Below are 18,102 nucleotides of genomic sequence, written 5' to 3'. Positions count from 1 at the left end.
GAATGAGAAGAGTAATCACAGAGGTTCTGAGACGACCGTGCAACAGCTACTTATGAAAAGGCAAGGTCACACAAAAGATCTTCCCCTACAGTTTCCATCGGCGACGCAATGATAATATGACCCAGTAGCTTGCTGGGTATTGCCTGGTTTAGCTAATGGCGTCGAGCAAGGCAGAGACATCCTACTCTCAGTAGCAGAAATTGAATCACTATGTATCGTAAAAGGAAAGAGAACTGACAGGGTGATGTAAGAATACCGGATTAAGTTTCGAGGTGAGGCTGGGGGGAGTTGACATGTCGAGTTGATGTAAGACTCGATATTCCGTCAAGTATTTAGTGGTCGAACCACTGCAGATATGGGGGCAGTATTTCGCCCAGGGACGAGTCAGTCACTGTGTAATGGAAGCAGTCCTTCAGTACGGTAGAATCTTCCGTGTCTAATGACAGACTTCCGGTGTCTTGGAGGCGGATGTAACTATGCTGGAGAGTTTCCAAGACAGATTAAATGTTTTGGTCATGCTACGTGTGTTTGTTGTGTTCAGTGGTAGAATCATAGAGCCAGCAAAGAAGATGGGAAAGATTCGTGGAATTTGGGAAGAGATTTAGGGAAAAGAAAATGGGTATTTATAATCATTTAAGTAACGTATGCCTCTCTAATTAGGATATTCAGCCCAATTTTGATTATAGAAGAGTTCCGACGGGACACGAACTGAGTTGAGTGAGAGAAGATGGAACCAATTTGAGGACAAAGACATGAAAATTGCATTAAGTTGAAAGTAAAAGACTCAATTGGTTTAGTTTTTAGGAATAGGAAATCGTTTATAAAAGTAGGATTAAGGTATGAGGTGGAATAGGGCAATGAGGGACACTGTGTCTCCATAGTTGTTTTATTTGTTTATGGGTGGGGTTGTTAGGGAGGTGAATGCAAAAGGTTTGGAGAGAGTGGCAAGTATGCAGTCTGCTGTGGATGAGAGGGCTTAAGAAGTAAGTCAGTTGTTGTTCGCTGATGGTTGATCAAGAAGGCGTGAGAAACGAACAGACGAGAGTAGAAGCTCAATATAAAAGAATAAAACAAGGAAGGACAACCTGACGGAGGGAGCATAGAGATTAGACCCTAGTGCCGCGCCATTACTTAAAAACTTTCGAAGTGTTAAGCACTTCAGCATTGGATTTCTAAGGTTCTTCACAGAGGATGATCAAGCATTTTGTCACATGGCAGAGAACGTCAGCTGTGGATCTCGCTTTGCCAAAGCCACACTGTTGAATCAAAGAGGAGACTGAGAATGGAAATGCTTAAGGAAATGAAGAGAGCAAATCTCAAAGGGAATGTGATGATGTTTGAAATGGCACTTATTTTTGGAGCATGCTACGCTAATGCATGTTTCCGGGAGGGAAAAACCTTTGGTGTCTGGAGAAATGTAAAACAGGTTAAGAAGCTCGAAGATAAGCTGTAGGGCACAACAGGAGAGAGGCGCCCTTCAGTTTAAACATGTTGGTTGTGTCCAGTGAGAAAAGTGCTTTTTCGCGTTAAGAAACAGAAGTTTATAGGGAAGGGGACATTATTAGTAATAGCTATATCTTTAGGGTAGCGTTAGGGAGAGAAAAGGCGATAGAGGTGATGTGAGTAACGAGACGTTTTTATGAGTGTGATCAAATGAACCACATGGAAGTAAAACTGTTAGACGTAAGAAGATCCAGATTTTAATGGTAGCCATAACAGTCTGCATTACGAGTCCGGTTGTTGATTATTCAGCAAATTCTCTTTCCTTTTTGATATGAAAGGTGAGATAGCTTCAACCCCCTAGCTTTCAAAGGACCTACATGGGGCAGCTCTCAACACTTGTGACGTACCAAAGGTAAACACGATCGATGCGTCGGTCTTACCTGAGCGCCCCGGAGAAGATACAAGCCACGAAGAGTCCAGGAAGGCCAGGGACGGAGCTGAGACGGTCCATGACGTAGAAGGGCAGGATCTGATCCTTCTTGGTGATGAGGCCGGCAGCCAGAGGGTCGCATCCTTCGTAGGTCACGAAGATCACCAGACCTACAGGAACCAACAGGGATTCAGGAGACGGACAGTGAACTCTTTCTACATGTATTCTTAAATGTCCTGCCATGTCTCCGTCATCGTCTCTCACTAAATGTTTGGATATGAATTACCTCTCGAGATCTCCTCCTCTCCCTAACGTCTGCGTATAGAGTTATGCTCCGGTTACAATAGTCAAGTCTAGCTGCTTGTTAGAACGTTGATTGTAGCACACTTTCCCGTGACGCCTCCCACTACACCCCACACTCCACACTCACCCCCCTCATCCCACCAACCTCACTCCCACACCACGCAGCTCCGGAAGGATGACTATAGAAAGGGCTGATGGCGTGAGTCTCCTTTCTATGAAGGGCAAGGGAACGTCAACCCTCTGGCATGTCCTTTATGAGACCTAAATGACATTCGCCAAGAAATTATAAACAACATTGTAAAAGAAAACAGGAAGCCAGGGGACGTAAGATTTTAAAGAAGTGTTTGATAGAATGTGTGAGCAGATGATGAATGAGATTAACTGAGTAAAGATATGAATGTGGACAACATAGAGAAATTCAAAAAGTTGTGTATTTGTTAAGTTCAAGAAATGGGGCCTCGAGAGAGAAGTACTGCCTCTTCGTGCAGTACAAATAAGCAATCATACACACACACACACACACACACACACACACACACACACACACACACACACACACACACACACCTACGTTTTTAGGGTACATATAGAAAGTATTGCCATACCAGCATGCAACCGATCCCACTAAGACGATTGGGACCGATACACCATCATACTTGATCTTATTTTCACACATAATATCATGGGTATTGAGGATATCACATATGATACAACAGTTACAAAAAAGTGTTCCCGTAGTTACTAAGTTTGTCGATAATCTCAAGGTCGTAAGGATGGCAAGGACTGAAAAGAGATTGCATCAACTTACAAGGGGACCTAGACAAATTCCAAAGTTGGCCCTAAACATAGTGGTTGAAACTCATTCCAAGGGATCGCCAAGTAAAGAGGATCGGAGATTGCAAAAGAAGGCCTTAATTCAAACATTGCCGAGCAAGAAGTAAGCTACAGGATCCTGTGTAAGAGAGGGACTTGCAAGTCGACATTTGGATTTGAGTGCTTGGTTAAGGAAACATTCAGTAGACTACCTATGTCCCACGTTAGACCAAACGTAGAATATGCTCCATGTGTTTGGTCACAGCTCTTTAAGACTACAAAGAGAATTATTTGGAGAAGGTCTCAATATCACCAGAATTAAGAGAGGTGACAGGTTAGAAGCCAAGTACTTTTGTTCACTATTGAAGAGAGAAAAATAAACGCCAACCTAATCAAAACCCTCACGTCTTGAAATCAGTCTCACAAGGCCATTAGTGAGAAGGTGTTGAGTTACAGCAAAAGCAGAACAGCCAGAGGCAATAAACTTGAAGGCAAGCGACAAATATGTTGCGCAAGATGCAAGGTAATACTTTGATTGTGTGAATAATGGATGAGTGTCATAAAACTGAGCAATGAGACTGTGAATCCAGAGAGCATACGGAAGTTTGAAAAAAAAAGAAGAGAATGCTATTTGATAGAGGAGAATGTTCAAGAGATGGGGGCCCACCACGAGTGTAGAACCCCCATCAGAAACCCCCTGAACCATATGATACAAAGGGTTAAGTAAACGTGCGTTTCATGAAAATCCTGTCGGCGTGTGCCACAGAGGAACCAAAGCCAGGAACGTAATACAGAAGAGCACAAGTGGCGTGTGGCATATCATAGCCAAGCCTGGGCTTATTCGCCTTGGCTATGACACAGGGGAACTCCCTTCCCCCGATTGGGCGAGACATAGACGACTCCAACCACAGCTTTGCCACTAGGGGAACATCCGTCATGATGCGTAGAACAGATCAGTGTGGCTGGGGGAGCAGCGGCGCTGCGCAGGTGAACCCGACTGAGGCGAGGCACACGAGGGAACCAACTGTGGCCATGACACAAAGTGCATCGGGCCAGGGAAGATATAGGAGAGCATGGCCAAGGCAAGCAAGGTTCCAGGTCAGGCCAGGGAAAGATGGCCAAGGTCAGCTGGTCAAGGCTACCAAGGCCATGTACTCCGTCCGGCACCCAAACCACCTAATAACCTTGTTTGACTGTTGGGTCTGGCAACCTCCCCTCAAAAACACCCGGTCGTCTGATGGGTTCACAACCCCATCAACTTGGCTGGCCATCTGCTGGGTCTGTCACCCCCAACAACAGCTATATACCAGCACTAACAACAATCACACCGAACAAGTACAACTAGATGCCAGTAAAACAAGTAAATAACTAACCTGAATAACTACAGATGAAATAGGTGTTTAACATTTAAATGACGACCTTCCACACACCCCAACCTCCTGCATCCTTCCTCTTCACCTCACCTCCCCTGACCCTACTTCCGAGTGGCCTTCACCCTCTCTAATCTCCACCCCCTGAACGGGCCCCACCTTCTGCATGGCCTTCCCCAGCCCTTACCCTGTTCCCCCAGGCCCAAACCCGACTCATGAACAACTGCCCACCCCTTCCCTAGGTCCTCCCCCTCACCCCCAACCCTTGCACAACCATTCCCTCCTAAGACCCCCTTCCCCCCATCCCCAACAAGTACCTGTTCTCTCTCTCTCCAGACCACCATCCATTCCCTGCTAAACCCCTACCCCCCTCGTTCCTCCACCTCCCTCACCCCACGACAGGCCCCTCCCCATCCCAGACACCCACCCGGCGGTGGCCTGTCCAGAGCCTCTGGCGTTCGACCGCAGTGGCATGCGTCAGAAACAGTCCAACACAGACGGTTCCTGTACCACATATAGACGAGACGAACATTCATCCAGGGCAACCACAACCGTAAAAAACAAATCAACAACAACACACATACACACACACACACACACACATAAAAGCTACAACCAGATGCTTGTAAGACAGACGACCAGACAGCAAGGACAACTGAAGCAACAGCCATTCGCTAGTGGGGTGTGGGGGGGACAGCATGCGAACTGGTTACAACAGAGAGGAATAACAAGTTCGCTGCCGCTGTGCTGGCGATCAGGTTATGCTACGCCTCACTGGCTCACACAACTCTCAGCAAACAGTTGTGTGGAGGGGCGAACGACACCACACGAGTCAGCACACGTGACCCTTTTTTTTTTTTTTTTTATTTTCAGTCTTTCAGTTCTTATGAAAAGTGGTTTCTTTTTTTTAAGCTCGTTTAGATTGGCCTTCGTAGCCAGTTGGATAATATTAAAGTCATTTACGTCTGTAATCCGAGAAGAAGAGAGAATGTGAATTCGCTCTGAACGAATTCTTCTGGAGCTCAAATGACCATAAGAGTAAGACACATTTCCATGGTTTTGTGAGCATCTTCAACCCTCTGTGTCTCTCCTGTGTATACAGTGTGTGTGTGTGTGTGTGTGTGTGTGTGTGTGTGTTTCCCATTGCATCCTGGAGTCTTTGCACTCAATTGTTGGAAGTTACATCTCCCTACCAACACTGGCAACTATATTAGGCTCCCGTTGCCAAGTAGTGGTTATATAAACAACCATGGACGTTCTCCATTACACTGATCATACATACACACTGCCAGACAGCGACCGTGCATACATACGAACATACACACTTACCACTCCGAGTGTACCTACGACACACACAGATCACGTGTTGTGTCCGCAACTCCAATTTTTTTCATTGCCTTATTAGGAATGATCTACCTACCTGGTACACGTGTCATACAGTGAACCATCTATCTACCTACCTGGTACACGTGTCATACAGTGAGCCATCTATCTACCTACCTGGTACACGTGTCATACAGTGAACCATCTATCTACCTACCTGGTACACGTGTCATACAGTGAACCATCTATCTACCTACCTGGTACACGTGTCATACAGTGAACCATCTATCTACCTACCTGGTACACTTGTCGTACAGTGAGCCATCTATCTACCTACCTGGTACACGTGTCGTACAGTGAGCCATCTATCTACCTGCCTGGTACACGTGTCATACAGTGAGCCATCTATCTACCTGCCTGGTACGCGTGTCATACAGTGAACCATCTATCTACCTGTCTGGTACACTGTATAATGAACCATCTATCTACCTGCCTGGTACACTTGTCATACAGTGAACCATCTATCTACCTGTCTGGTACACTGTTTAATGAACTATCTATCTACCTGTCTGGTACACTTGTGATACAGTGAAGTCTCTATCTACCAACTACACTGGTTGTACTGAGAACCATCTACCGTTCTACACCCCCCCTCCCAGGGTATCTGCTCACACAGCCCAGAGAAAGTGTACCTCGAACCACTGGCCCGTCTCTCCAAACCCACTTGGCCAGCCCATCACTTGGAAAGTGCAGTTTGCTTTGCCCACAGGGCAACAGGGTTTAGGTCACCTTAAGAAAAGAGGTTCGAAAGAGGTTCGAAAGAGGTTCGTTCACCAGAGGTTCGTTCACCAGAGGTTCGTTCACCACACAAGCATTACATGCTGGTACATCGCGGAGCCAGCAGTGACTGGCAGAGTGTAAAGTCAGCTCCAGTCAGTCACTATAGAGTCATGTGGTCTAGTCCAACATAGGATTAAGTATGAGGTCAATATGGATCGTCTATCATGGAGTTTTGTGGTCGTCCGTTGGCATGTGGGGAACATGAGAGGGGTCTTCTGTGGAACCAACATGGTCCCTTCTCCCATGAGGTGGGACCATGTGGCCTGCCCTGCCGTAGAACCACGAGAGAACCATCACTGGTTGCTTCACTAAAGGATAATTTATCAAAATATTTAATGGAAGAGTTAAAAAAAAAAAGTAAAAAGGAAAAGAAAAAGATATTAGGTTTTTGTTAACCAAAACTTTAGAGACGTAATGTAGAGCCATTTTCTCCTTTGAGATGCCACATGTTCCTCCTACACCTGCCACATGTTCCACCATATCTATCTATCTATCTATCTATCTATCTATCTATCTATCTATCTATCTATCTATCTATCTATCTATATATATATATATATATATATATATATATATATATATATATATATATATATATACTCCTGTGAGTCCATGGGGAAAATGAAACACGTGGACTCATAGGAATATCTTTACGCGCAAAATTATGATCCTTTCTAACACACACACACACACACACACACACACACACACACAAAAACACACACACACACACACACACACACACACAAACACACACACATATATATATATCGACCAATCCCGTGGGGTGGATGAACAGCTGAGTTGATTGTGGACTGCTGCAAACAGGATTCGAACCCGGCCGACTCGTGAATGCGTCACAGTACAGTACTATATAAGAGCTACTCACCGTCCTGCTATACGAGTGCCACCCGCTGCCTTGCTATACAAGTGCCACCCACTGCCACCCACTGCCATACTCCACAAGTGCCACCCACTGCCACCCACTGCCATACTCCACAAGTGCCACCTGGCTGAGATGATACAGTATGAACATAATGCCTCACCTGCTACCATGGTGAGGGAGATGAGCAAGATGAAGAATGGAATCACCAACATTATAGACCTGAAAACATGATAATGAAAGCATTAGCGTATTTGTCAGCTTCTAATATACTGCCGTAGCCAACCCATTGGCTACAGCTTCTCTCTCTATATCTCTAGTGTGCTCTGAGGTAAGCAAATTTCAATGAATTTAAGAAAAGAAAAAAAAAAAAGGAAAGAATGTACTATTACTCATTTTGTCTCACTTTGGGAAAACACTTTTTTTTTAAAGTCTGAAGATAAGGTTTTAGTTATGCGTAACATACATACGTGGTGAAATTGTGGGAAGTCAATATGTGTTTTGGCTGCACTACTGCCAGGCGAATGATGTGTCCCGAAGACAGAACTCACCGTGCAACCATGTCAAGATTACTAGTAACATGTGTCTATCATTCATCTATCTATCTATCCATCTATCTATCTATCTATCTAATCTATCTATCTAGCTAGCTAGCTAGCTATCTATAAGGGATGTGGACACATTAACTGAGATGCCAATAGTTGCTTCCGAACTCAATACTCCTATGTTTGAACGTGTCAGGGAATTTTGAATACACTAGACCATATACCATACACTCGCAGTCAACCGCCAGACGCGTCCATCGCCGTAAACAGTACATCATCAGTCAGTGGGAGAAGCAGCTGTTTCTTTACTGTCTATAATATCTAGATTTTTGTCGTCTGAAGAGGGGTACGTGGTAAACACAGAATACAGATGGTCTGGTGATGGTCTGTGACGAGGCTATCTGGTGATGGTCTGTGATGAGACCCTCTTTTCTTAGCTAGATAAATTCTATGTTTAGAAATCTGAGATCTACGAGGCTTGCAATAGGTGTAAGGATGTTGGACTAAGCGCCAATTCCTCTCCTTAAAGAAAATCTTGGATGAGGTACTGACTACGTGGTCTTCAATAAACGCAAGGTTAGCAGAGAGACCGTCGAATGTTCGTGAGATAGACAGAAGAAATTAGGTCTACCACTCGCGTTAGGATGGCGGGAGAGTCCGGTTACAACTGGCGTTGGAGCTCTCATTGTCGACTGCAGTGTAAGACGGATCTCTGGAGATTATTTTCGCGTCCCACAACACTAGGCACTCCAGGTCATACGTAAAAACTCAATCTTTCCAAGTTCTTACTCAACGCGATTTGAGCTGGGGGGAAAAGAAAGGTGCGAGAAAGTGAGTGAAGCTAAGAGTTATAAATGGAAGAATGTAAGTGTGGTTGATTGTCCGCGGAAGATGATGATAACAGCTCACTAACGTCTTTATAAGGGCTTCGTAACCTAGCACCTGTATTCTTGTATTTACGTCACCGTTTCAGCACAAGACGTTTACGATCCTTGGGTACGACGGCGGTACGACTCTGGTGTATGATGACATGACCATTGACCCTGACGTCAAGGACATCGTATATCACCCTACTGCTCAGAGGTCATGCTACAGAGTTTCAGATACAGACATTAAAGAACGGGAGTTACTTACTGTAGGGTGAGTGGTACTCACATATATGCATGGGTGAGGCTCTTCATACTGGCGTAACGCTGGACGGTCGTCTGTGTGCAGGCGTACTGGCTCAGCTTGCCAACGATAGCTCCCAAGACGATGTTGGCGACGGTGTGTCGCTGGTAGGGCTCGTACCCATACCTGAGGCAGACGAGGAGTCGGGAGGATTAACACCATAGGAAACACTGTCTCGTCATGTGACACACCAGAGTAAACACGACATCGTCATGTGACACACCAGAGTAAATACGACCTCGTCATGTGACATACCAGAGTAAACACGACCTCGTCATGTGACACACCAGAGTAAACACTACCTGGTCATGTGACACACCAAACACTACCTCGTCATGTGACACACCAGAGTAAACACTATCTCGTCATGTGACACACCAGAGTAAACACTGTCTCCTCTTGTGACTGTCACTGGTGTAAGACGAAGGGGTCTGAACCATAGTACTAAGAGTTGCAAATGACGCAGCTCCTCTCTTTTTTCAGGTAAACTCATCTGGTTGAGAAAGAAAGAAGACAAGAATATATTGATATACACGTTACTGGACCCCGTCTGCATGTGGTTGAGAAAGAAAGAAGACAAGAATATATTGATATACACGTTACTGGACCCCTTCTGCATGTGGTTGAGAAAGAAAGAAGACAAGAATATATTGATATCATCCACGTTACTGGACCCCGTCTGCATGTGGTTGAGAAAGAAAGAAGACAAGAATATATTGATATACACGTTACTGGACCCCGTCTGCATGTGGTTGAGAAAGAAAGAAGACAAGAATATATTGATATCATTCACGTTACTGGACCCCGTCTGCATGTGGTTGAGAAAGAAAGAAGACAAGAATATATTGATGTCATACACGTTACTGGACCCCGTCTGCATGTGGTTGCATCATAAGGCAGAGAAGCCATTTTTTTTTTTTTTTGCATTGGTGAGGCAACACCGTCGTCACTAAACTGAAAAGAATGCAGTCAGGTTAGGGAGCTTCTCGCTGTGAGGAAGGACAGCGTTTTTTTTTCTTTTTGCTTCCACATGGAGAGGGCGCTGCTTCGATGCTGCAACACAAACCCCGTGAAAAAAGAGACACCCTGGGGCTGTGTTAATGAAGTCTGCAGGCCACCACACCCACACGCCCTTGATTCCGGTACATTATGTGCGTTCAACAATTAGAGGGAGAGAGAGAGAGAGAGAGAGAGAGAGAGAGAGAGAGAGAGAGAGAGAGAGAGAGAGAGAGAGAGAGAGAGAGAGAGAGAGAGAGAGAGAGAGAGAGAGAGAGAGAGAGAGAGAGAGAGAGCGAATGAAGAGATTGATTGTTTCTTTTTGTTCCTGACCTGAGACGGGAGAGGCTATCGGGTATGGGTGGGGTGGGGTGGGGTGGAGGGAGAAAGGAAGGAGGTACAGTGAATGGAAGGAGGTACAGTGAACGGAAGGAGGTACAGTGAACGCTCGAGCGAATGGAAAGGACAGGACACCACATACCCCAAAGCCTGGTCTTCAAGGCTAACAAGGACCTTATTCCAAACCTGAGAGCTTCTGGTGAAGCGCCGGCCGGATCCCCCGAGTTACTTTATGGACATATGTTTATGGATAATTATGTGTTCTGGAGAGATCTTGACACTTTCGTTGCTCCGTCTCTTGACGATGAATATGTGCAACAAGGCTTAGCTTCCATATGTGTATATGTGTGTGTGTGTGTGTGTGTGTGTGTGTGTGTGTGTGTGTGTGTGTGTGTGTGTGTGTATGTGTGTATGTGTGTGCCCAGAATGATTGCATTACTCACGTGAATATATGAGATCCTGCTCGGTCATGTTGGATGGCCACGTCCCACACCACCTGTATGCCACCGACGTCAGACAGACCCTTGATGATCACAGCGACGAGACCAAAGAGTAGGATGAACAACTGGAGCACGTCCGTCCACACCACCGCCTTCATGCCGCCCTGTACACGTACAAACACTGTGGGTCATCATCATCACCAAGACCTTGCATAACGCCAAGCCTCGCGCACCACCACCCCCCCATTAATGTATCTATCATCCTTTATCTTAGTTTATTACATCATCGCCATAGCTCGAGTGACGAAACAGTTCGCCTGTACATGACGGTAAGACGCATCAGAATCTATATCATGTAGTATCGGAGTCACATGTATGTATTCTAGATCCTTGTGGTCTGGACGTTTGATCGTCATTGTGGTGAAGCGTCGTGGTGGCAGGCGTCTGAGGTAGTGTATCGGGAAGGATGATTATCCAGTGTATTATCTTCGTCTATTGATGTTTGTGAGACATGCATCCGGATGTGGGGAGTTCTCCTTGGCCTGTGTCCGCCACGCGTTGACCCCAGACTTGTGCGGTAGCTTAGTGAGAAGTCTCTCCCAACTGCAGGAAGGGTCAGAGATCCTGGGAGACCCCCGACATTCATATGGAAAGTGCGACATTATAACTGCACGTGTTCATGGATACATCTGGATGAGGGACGTGCGTTACCCACTTCAGCTGTCGCTGCTGCTGTTACTGCCTCCTCCCTCGACAAGCCTCCGCTTTTCCCAACTTAGTCAGGCAGGCGAGAAGGAGGGAGGTTCCCCCTCCCAAAACCTGGTCAGCCTGGCACGATACTTCTGGGAATTCAGTTGACTCTGTTCTTCAGTTGACCTTGGCCACTGCTGGCAGGCAGAGTTAAGCAAGCACACGTGTCCTGTGATCTACCAGCATCTTTTTTTTCTTTGTTCAGGAGGTAAATATGTGCAGTTCCGCAACGCAGTCATTACTGTCAGGCGAGTTGAGATATGATTGCGTTGTTGACTGTCAGGTAAAGGAATGTCAATATAAATTTGATATACGTATTTACTAAATGGCGATTTCAACTAGCATACAAGTAGTAATCTATCCTAATTTATCAAACGTGAAGAAAACTACGATGAATGATGTAGTCTCTACCATGCTACAGGTGAGAATATAATTGCTTTGGGGTGATCGAGGAAAAAAGAGCACGTAAACAAACTAAAGGAGAGAGTTCCTAATGATATGGACGGAAAAGATATGCAGTGCCTAACGAGATGTAAGCTGTTGTAACCATCAACTAATTAAAGCGAAGGCTGACTGCTTGCACTTTACTGTTGCATAAGCGAGACTCCAACTGTACTTTGATGTTCTGTAAGTAAGACTTCAAGTGTACACTGATGTGTAAGTCAGGCCCCAGCTGTACTTCGATGTTCTGTAAGTAAGACTTCAAGTGTACACTGATGTGTAAGTCAGGCCCCAGCTGTACTTCGATGTTCTGTAAGTAAGACTTCAAGTGTACACTGATGTGTAAGTCAGGCCCCAGCTGTACTTCGATGTTCTGTAAGTGAGACTTTAAGTGTACATTGATGTGTAAGTCAGGCCCCAGCTGTACTTTGATGTTCTGTAAGTGAGACTTTAAGTGTACACTGATGTGTAAGTCAGACTTCATCTGTACTTTGATGTTCTGTAAGTGAGACTTCAAGTGTACACTGATGTGTAAGTCAAGCCCCAGCTGTACTTTGATGTTCTGTAAGTGAGACTTCAAGTGTACACTGATGTGTAAGTCAGACTCCTGCTGGACCCGATGTTATGTAAGTCAATATCCAGCTATCCTCTGATGTTATGAACGTGGCACCCAGCTGTACTGTCTTCCCGAGCTACATGGCGGCCAAGTGAGGTTTTATGTTGGAATATGACACTAATGACTACCTCTCACGCCACAAATATCAACATAAAGGCCACTAAAAAGAAATTAAGTGATCTTATATAACTTACCGGTATCAGTTTTTGACGATGAAAGAATTCCTTAGCTTCCCTTACGAACAGCTCATCCACTCCATCCTAAACCACGCCTCACCTTCTCGGTCAATCCAACCTGCCATAGGCAAACAACAAAACTGCGAAGCGCACGGATCAAGTCTCTTAGGACCATCACTGATCACCATGCATCACAGACAATGAACACCCACACAGTGACACAGAAATACTTCTCTCATAATCTCACTTCAGTGTGCTCTATGTCCAGTTTTTCGCAACAGCCCTTGACCTTCACCCACGAGCCAAACCAACCACGAACTAACCAACTTGACCTGTGGTCCCTCTAAGTGGGCGTCGCCAACTTCCTGTGAGCTGGAGGGGAGCGAGCAGCTCCATGTATATGTCTGTACATTTATGTTCCTGTATGGCACTACTTGAAACTGTGACTTACTATGGACGTGTAGACGGAAGCGATGATGCCGACCGTGATGACGGAGACCCACAGGGGGAAGTCGGTGACGGAGGCAAGGGCAAGTGCCGGGGCGTAGATGACAACCGCCTGGTACAGCAGCATCTGGATGACAAACATCCCCCCAGCCACGCAGCGCACCCATCGTGAGGCGTAGCGCATCTCCAGGTACTGTATGGATAGCAGGAAGACACGTTGCTGAGGTTAGCTATTATGGATTGGATGTTAAGGCATATCGTCTCCAGATACTGTGTGGAAGACCCTTACAAATTTGCTAAACAGTACAAGAAGATTGGGTTCTGTCGACTGCGTCTCATAGCGAAGCTTCGAACTGTAATTCCACGTTATTAGTGACACTGGTTTAACAGTTCTTCCATGGGACAGCTCTACTGGAATTTGTATTTCAATCCCACTTCTTTTTTCGGCCTTAATCAGTCAATAGCTAATTTTCTAACCGAAAAAGCCGTCTTTTTTTTTTTTTTTCCAAGGGTCTTCAATGCCTCTAACCCTATTTTGGATGATACCATATCTAGCCCTTCCCATTTACCCCCTCCCACTAAAACAATGGCCAATCCTACATTTCCCTCACACATGGTCTGCACAAGGTCTTCTAAGTCCCACCCCATTTACAAGTGGGTAAGGCGCATGGTCCTGAAAAGGGTACCTTCCCATATCCCAATGTGCCTTTGAGCTAGCTTCGTTCCTTGCTCGCCTATTTCGTCAGTATCTATTAACCCGGAGTATCCTTTCCTTTTGGAAGCATATACCTTGCCTCAGTCCATCGCTAAGAGAGGAAACCGTTCCACCTATCTTCTTATCACTTTTTCAGCGCTAAATTTCCTATGTGTCTCACCTCTGGCTCTCCCCTTTTGGTATCTTGGTCAATCTTTTGTCACGGCACTCGGCGCCTCCAAAGGATTTGACAGGATGTGGCATAAGTATTTGCTTCCTAAATTTTCCATTAACTTTTCCACTTCTCTCTTTTCTTTAAGCCATTGCATGCCTTTTTAGTCATTCTGTAGCAGTAGTTGTTGATTGTGCTAATTCCTCTTCTAATATAGATATGATTCCCATCCACATACTTCGTTCCGCTTACACCCCTTTCTTCGCTCCGGTGCTCGTTCTTTTTCTCGCACTAACATTTTTCCATTTTCAGTTTAGACCTCTGCAGCGTTATGAAATGCGGAAACAATATTTCGGTTAAATCCAGAGGTGGAAAAACGCATTTTTTTTTAGCCATATCTCTCTAAATCGGACTCGCTTTCTACTCCTGAACTTTAAAGCACAAAGGTTGAATCCTGCCGTAATGTGCGGATGTTATAAATCATCACAAAATCTACTTTCCAAAAGCTGATGGGTTGTATAAGAGCTAAAGTGATTTTTCCCGTGATCAGCTATTCAGTATCTACATCAGAAGCCATCACCTCTCCCATTTTTGTTATCTCTGATGTATCATCTTGGCCATTGCTCTCGCAAGCTATTTGCATATGTCCCAGTCACTTCGACCTCAAGCCGTGCACGCAAATGGGTTCTGATTCCCATAGCTTTACTGTGGAGGTTAATCACACGAGTGTTAACCTTTACGATGCCTCCTTCCCTCGAAGAGCGAAGGTGGGGAAGTCCTCTTCCCTCTTTCTTACCTTACCCCTATCACCTTCCTACCTTTGATTAGATCTATAAATACCGAAGGAGATCGAATGAATCTCACACATTCTTCCTCACACCCTTCAATATTTCTTTCACTTGACGTTGACAGATCTGAGGCATGTCTTTGACCATATCGTGGCAGCTATTGTGAAAGATATGACTATCAGCAAGTTCATAAAGTTATGAACAATATTGAGCTTTATAATTCATTTGGGCCATTTTAACATCAGCCTCTGTGTGCAATGAAAAGAAATGAAAACAGATTCTCATACCTCATACAATGAAGTAAGTCCGAGTTCGTAGAAGAAGGGCATGAAGACAACGGCCGCCACAGGCAAAGCGATCTGGCCGGCACAGATGACCCACCACTCGATGCCGTGATAGTAGGACTCCGCTGGTCCTCCTGCACCATCAGGAGGAATGACCAGGCATTAGGCAGTATAGATAAAGATGTGCAAGGATGATGAGTAACTTCATCCGGGCGGTGGAAACACGCAGATGTTGTGTTCGAAGCCCCAAGAATTTGAGAACCTATGATCGAAGACTTGTTTAAGAAAGAACTGGTGACTGGGAACCGATGGTGGAGAGTACAGTTTAGGAGAAAGAGATTAGTTTGAGATGGACGTTGTTGATGAGACGGTACTGGTGAATATTCATCGAAGATACATTTGATAAGGTGCTGGTGAGTTTGAGTAAATGATCACAGCTGCACTTGAGAAGGTACTGGTGAATTTAATAGTGTATTTAAAGGATAAGAATAACAAAACAAATATGAAACTTAGGTACTGAAAGCTAAGGACTTTAAGTAATCTTAAAGAGGTATTCCGGCTGCTCACAAAGTAATAAGTCAATAGATACATATAAAGTCAACAGAAGAATCTTGTGAAAGCTATTTCGTCTCCACAGTTCCACCAATACTGTCCCAGAGGAAGAAAAGCGCGAGAAACTCTCTACTCCCAGCGGATTCCTCCTCCGTCAGGAGAGTAAACAGTCTTACAGAACATGAGGAAGCATTGTGGAATGACAGAGAGCAGAGTAGACTTCCATTGTTGGTTTACGAGTACCTTCTACCCCACTGACCTAGGACCAGGATGGCTGAGATGTAGGAGGCCAGCAGGGATATGGAGACCGGGAAGCAGGTGAGGCTACGGCTGCCCAGGAGAAACTCGTCGTTGGCCTTGTTGCGGCTCTTGATGGCGTAGAAGATGCCGATGGCCAGGGAGGCGGCCAGCATCCCGCCGAACACCAGGTAGTCGGGCCATTTGAAGGTCCCACGCATCCCCGTGGACCAGTCAAAGGTCGAATTCAACATCTTTCCCGTTTTCTTCTGTTGATGATTCCCGTCTGGCGAATTTACTGTGGTGTTGGATCAGCTTGCATTTCCTATGTATGGCTTTGATACTTAGGACATTACTCACTGGCTATGAGTTATTTTTGAGAGCGTTGCTCAACATCCTGTATAATCCTGTATCAATACGTCCTGAAAAGAGAAAGAAGATACGTGAGTAGATATTCACTATAGAACCAAAAGGCTTTGGAATAGCCAGACAAAGAAGAGTGAGGAATGGTTCAGTAAAAGGTATCAGAAAGCAAAGGAGATCCAAGACTATCTGTGACGAAGATCGAGGCAACGCTCCACGTCTATGAAGTATAGGAGAACATAACCAGTTCATCCTTAAACTTAATTACTTGTTCATTCTCGTTCTTTCTACCCACCTCCCTTTTATCCTTTACTTACAAGTTGTCTTGCTAATCTGTATATCGTTCATAAGTATCGTTTGCAGGCAACGTGTTACCATTATCATTTTCCTCTGTTCCTACATCCAGATTCCACATATCTTACCATACTGATATAACCCACGAATCAACAGACCCACACTTACAACCAGATTCAACGTCCCACACTTACCACTAGATTCATTCAAAAACTCTTTTCCCACTTTATGATACTTGCGATTTACCCACGTCTCTTCAGTTGCCCTGGCTAGACTGTTTCCTCTGATTTCCTTCTGGCTTACCAACCCCCCTTGCAACAGTCTCCCCAACAACGTGTAACTCAACTTCGTCAGCACACGATCACCCTCATCAAGTTGTGGTTCGTGAATCATAACATCAAATGAAAAAGGAAGCTGTTGGTCTCTTTACTTTTCTCTCTCTCTCTGGTTACTTCCTGAACATGCGTGTGTGTATGTGTTAATGCGTACATATGTGCGTGCGTGTGTGGATATACGTATATATATATATATATATATATATATATATATATATATATATATATATATATATATATATATATATATATATGTTTCTGTTTCTTTTAGAATACTGGTGTCCTTGACGAGGGGATTGTCTTCGTGACGACGCGTGTGTCTCTGTGTGTGTGACAGGGTATAATTTTCGAGTAGACTACAAGATAACCACCTGTTTGGCTTTATACCTGCAGCCTAACCCATATTTATCTCAGATTGACTCCCTCTCAGAATCACCATCACGAAGGTCTCTTCCTCCCTGCCTACCCCATCAGAACCACCAGGAACGTCTCCTCTCCAGAACCGCCACGGAGATCTCCTCCCTAACTGTGGCAAGCAGGAGGCAAACGCGTGCCACAGGCCCAAACCTCGTGGGGTCGGGACACATGCAGGCAGATCACAAGACCAATGGTCAAAATGATACCAAAGATAACCTCGATTTTCGCATCGTAATCTCTTCAGTTGCACCACGACTAGATCAAAGCAGGAAGGGACTGGTCAACTCGTTGGGGAAAAAATACGGAAGGGGAAGACGATGTTCCCTGGGGACATTCTTAATTCTGCTCATGGAAGTGACGGCGCGAAAGTTACGAGGGACTTCCACCGAGATCGATGTGACCTTCATATCCTCTTCTCACCAGGTAAGACACGCGGCCCGCCGCCGCAGGGCCTCCACATGTTGCCAAACTTTACCCACACACAGAGCTGGAGGGGAACGCTGACCCTGGGGAACCCCACTCGATATACAGAACGAGGGACAAGCATCGCTCAGGTTCAACGTGACTCACTGACTGACAAGGCAATTCCCACTCTCTTCTGGTCAATGTTGGTGTGGACTGTGACCCACATACAATCATGC

At 45.3% G+C, this 18,102-nt stretch overlaps 1 protein-coding gene across 1 annotated transcript in view; it reads right to left on the bottom strand.

Annotated features, from left to right (window-relative positions):
* LOC139749033 (sodium-dependent multivitamin transporter-like) overlaps positions 1-18,102 on the bottom strand; it is a 39,404-nt gene that overhangs the window by 5,642 nt on the left and 15,660 nt on the right. Inside the window, exons 2-8 of the mRNA XM_071662425.1 lie at positions 16,075-16,474; positions 15,267-15,397; positions 13,330-13,518; positions 10,899-11,059; positions 9,106-9,246; positions 7,569-7,627; positions 1,884-2,043 (exon numbers count right to left, since the gene is read on the bottom strand). Coding sequence (XP_071518526.1) covers positions 1,884-2,043; positions 7,569-7,627; positions 9,106-9,246; positions 10,899-11,059; positions 13,330-13,518; positions 15,267-15,397; positions 16,075-16,306 — 1,073 coding nt within the window. The 5' untranslated portion in view covers positions 16,307-16,474. The remainder of the gene's footprint in view (positions 1-1,883; positions 2,044-7,568; positions 7,628-9,105; positions 9,247-10,898; positions 11,060-13,329; positions 13,519-15,266; positions 15,398-16,074; positions 16,475-18,102) is intronic.

This window comes from Panulirus ornatus, chromosome 6 (genome assembly GCF_036320965.1).
Source record: "Panulirus ornatus isolate Po-2019 chromosome 6, ASM3632096v1, whole genome shotgun sequence".
Classification (NCBI taxonomy): Eukaryota; Metazoa; Arthropoda; class Malacostraca; order Decapoda; family Palinuridae; genus Panulirus; species Panulirus ornatus.
Note: the sequence above shows the minus strand (reverse complement) of the source record. Positions and strands in the feature narration are given on the sequence as shown.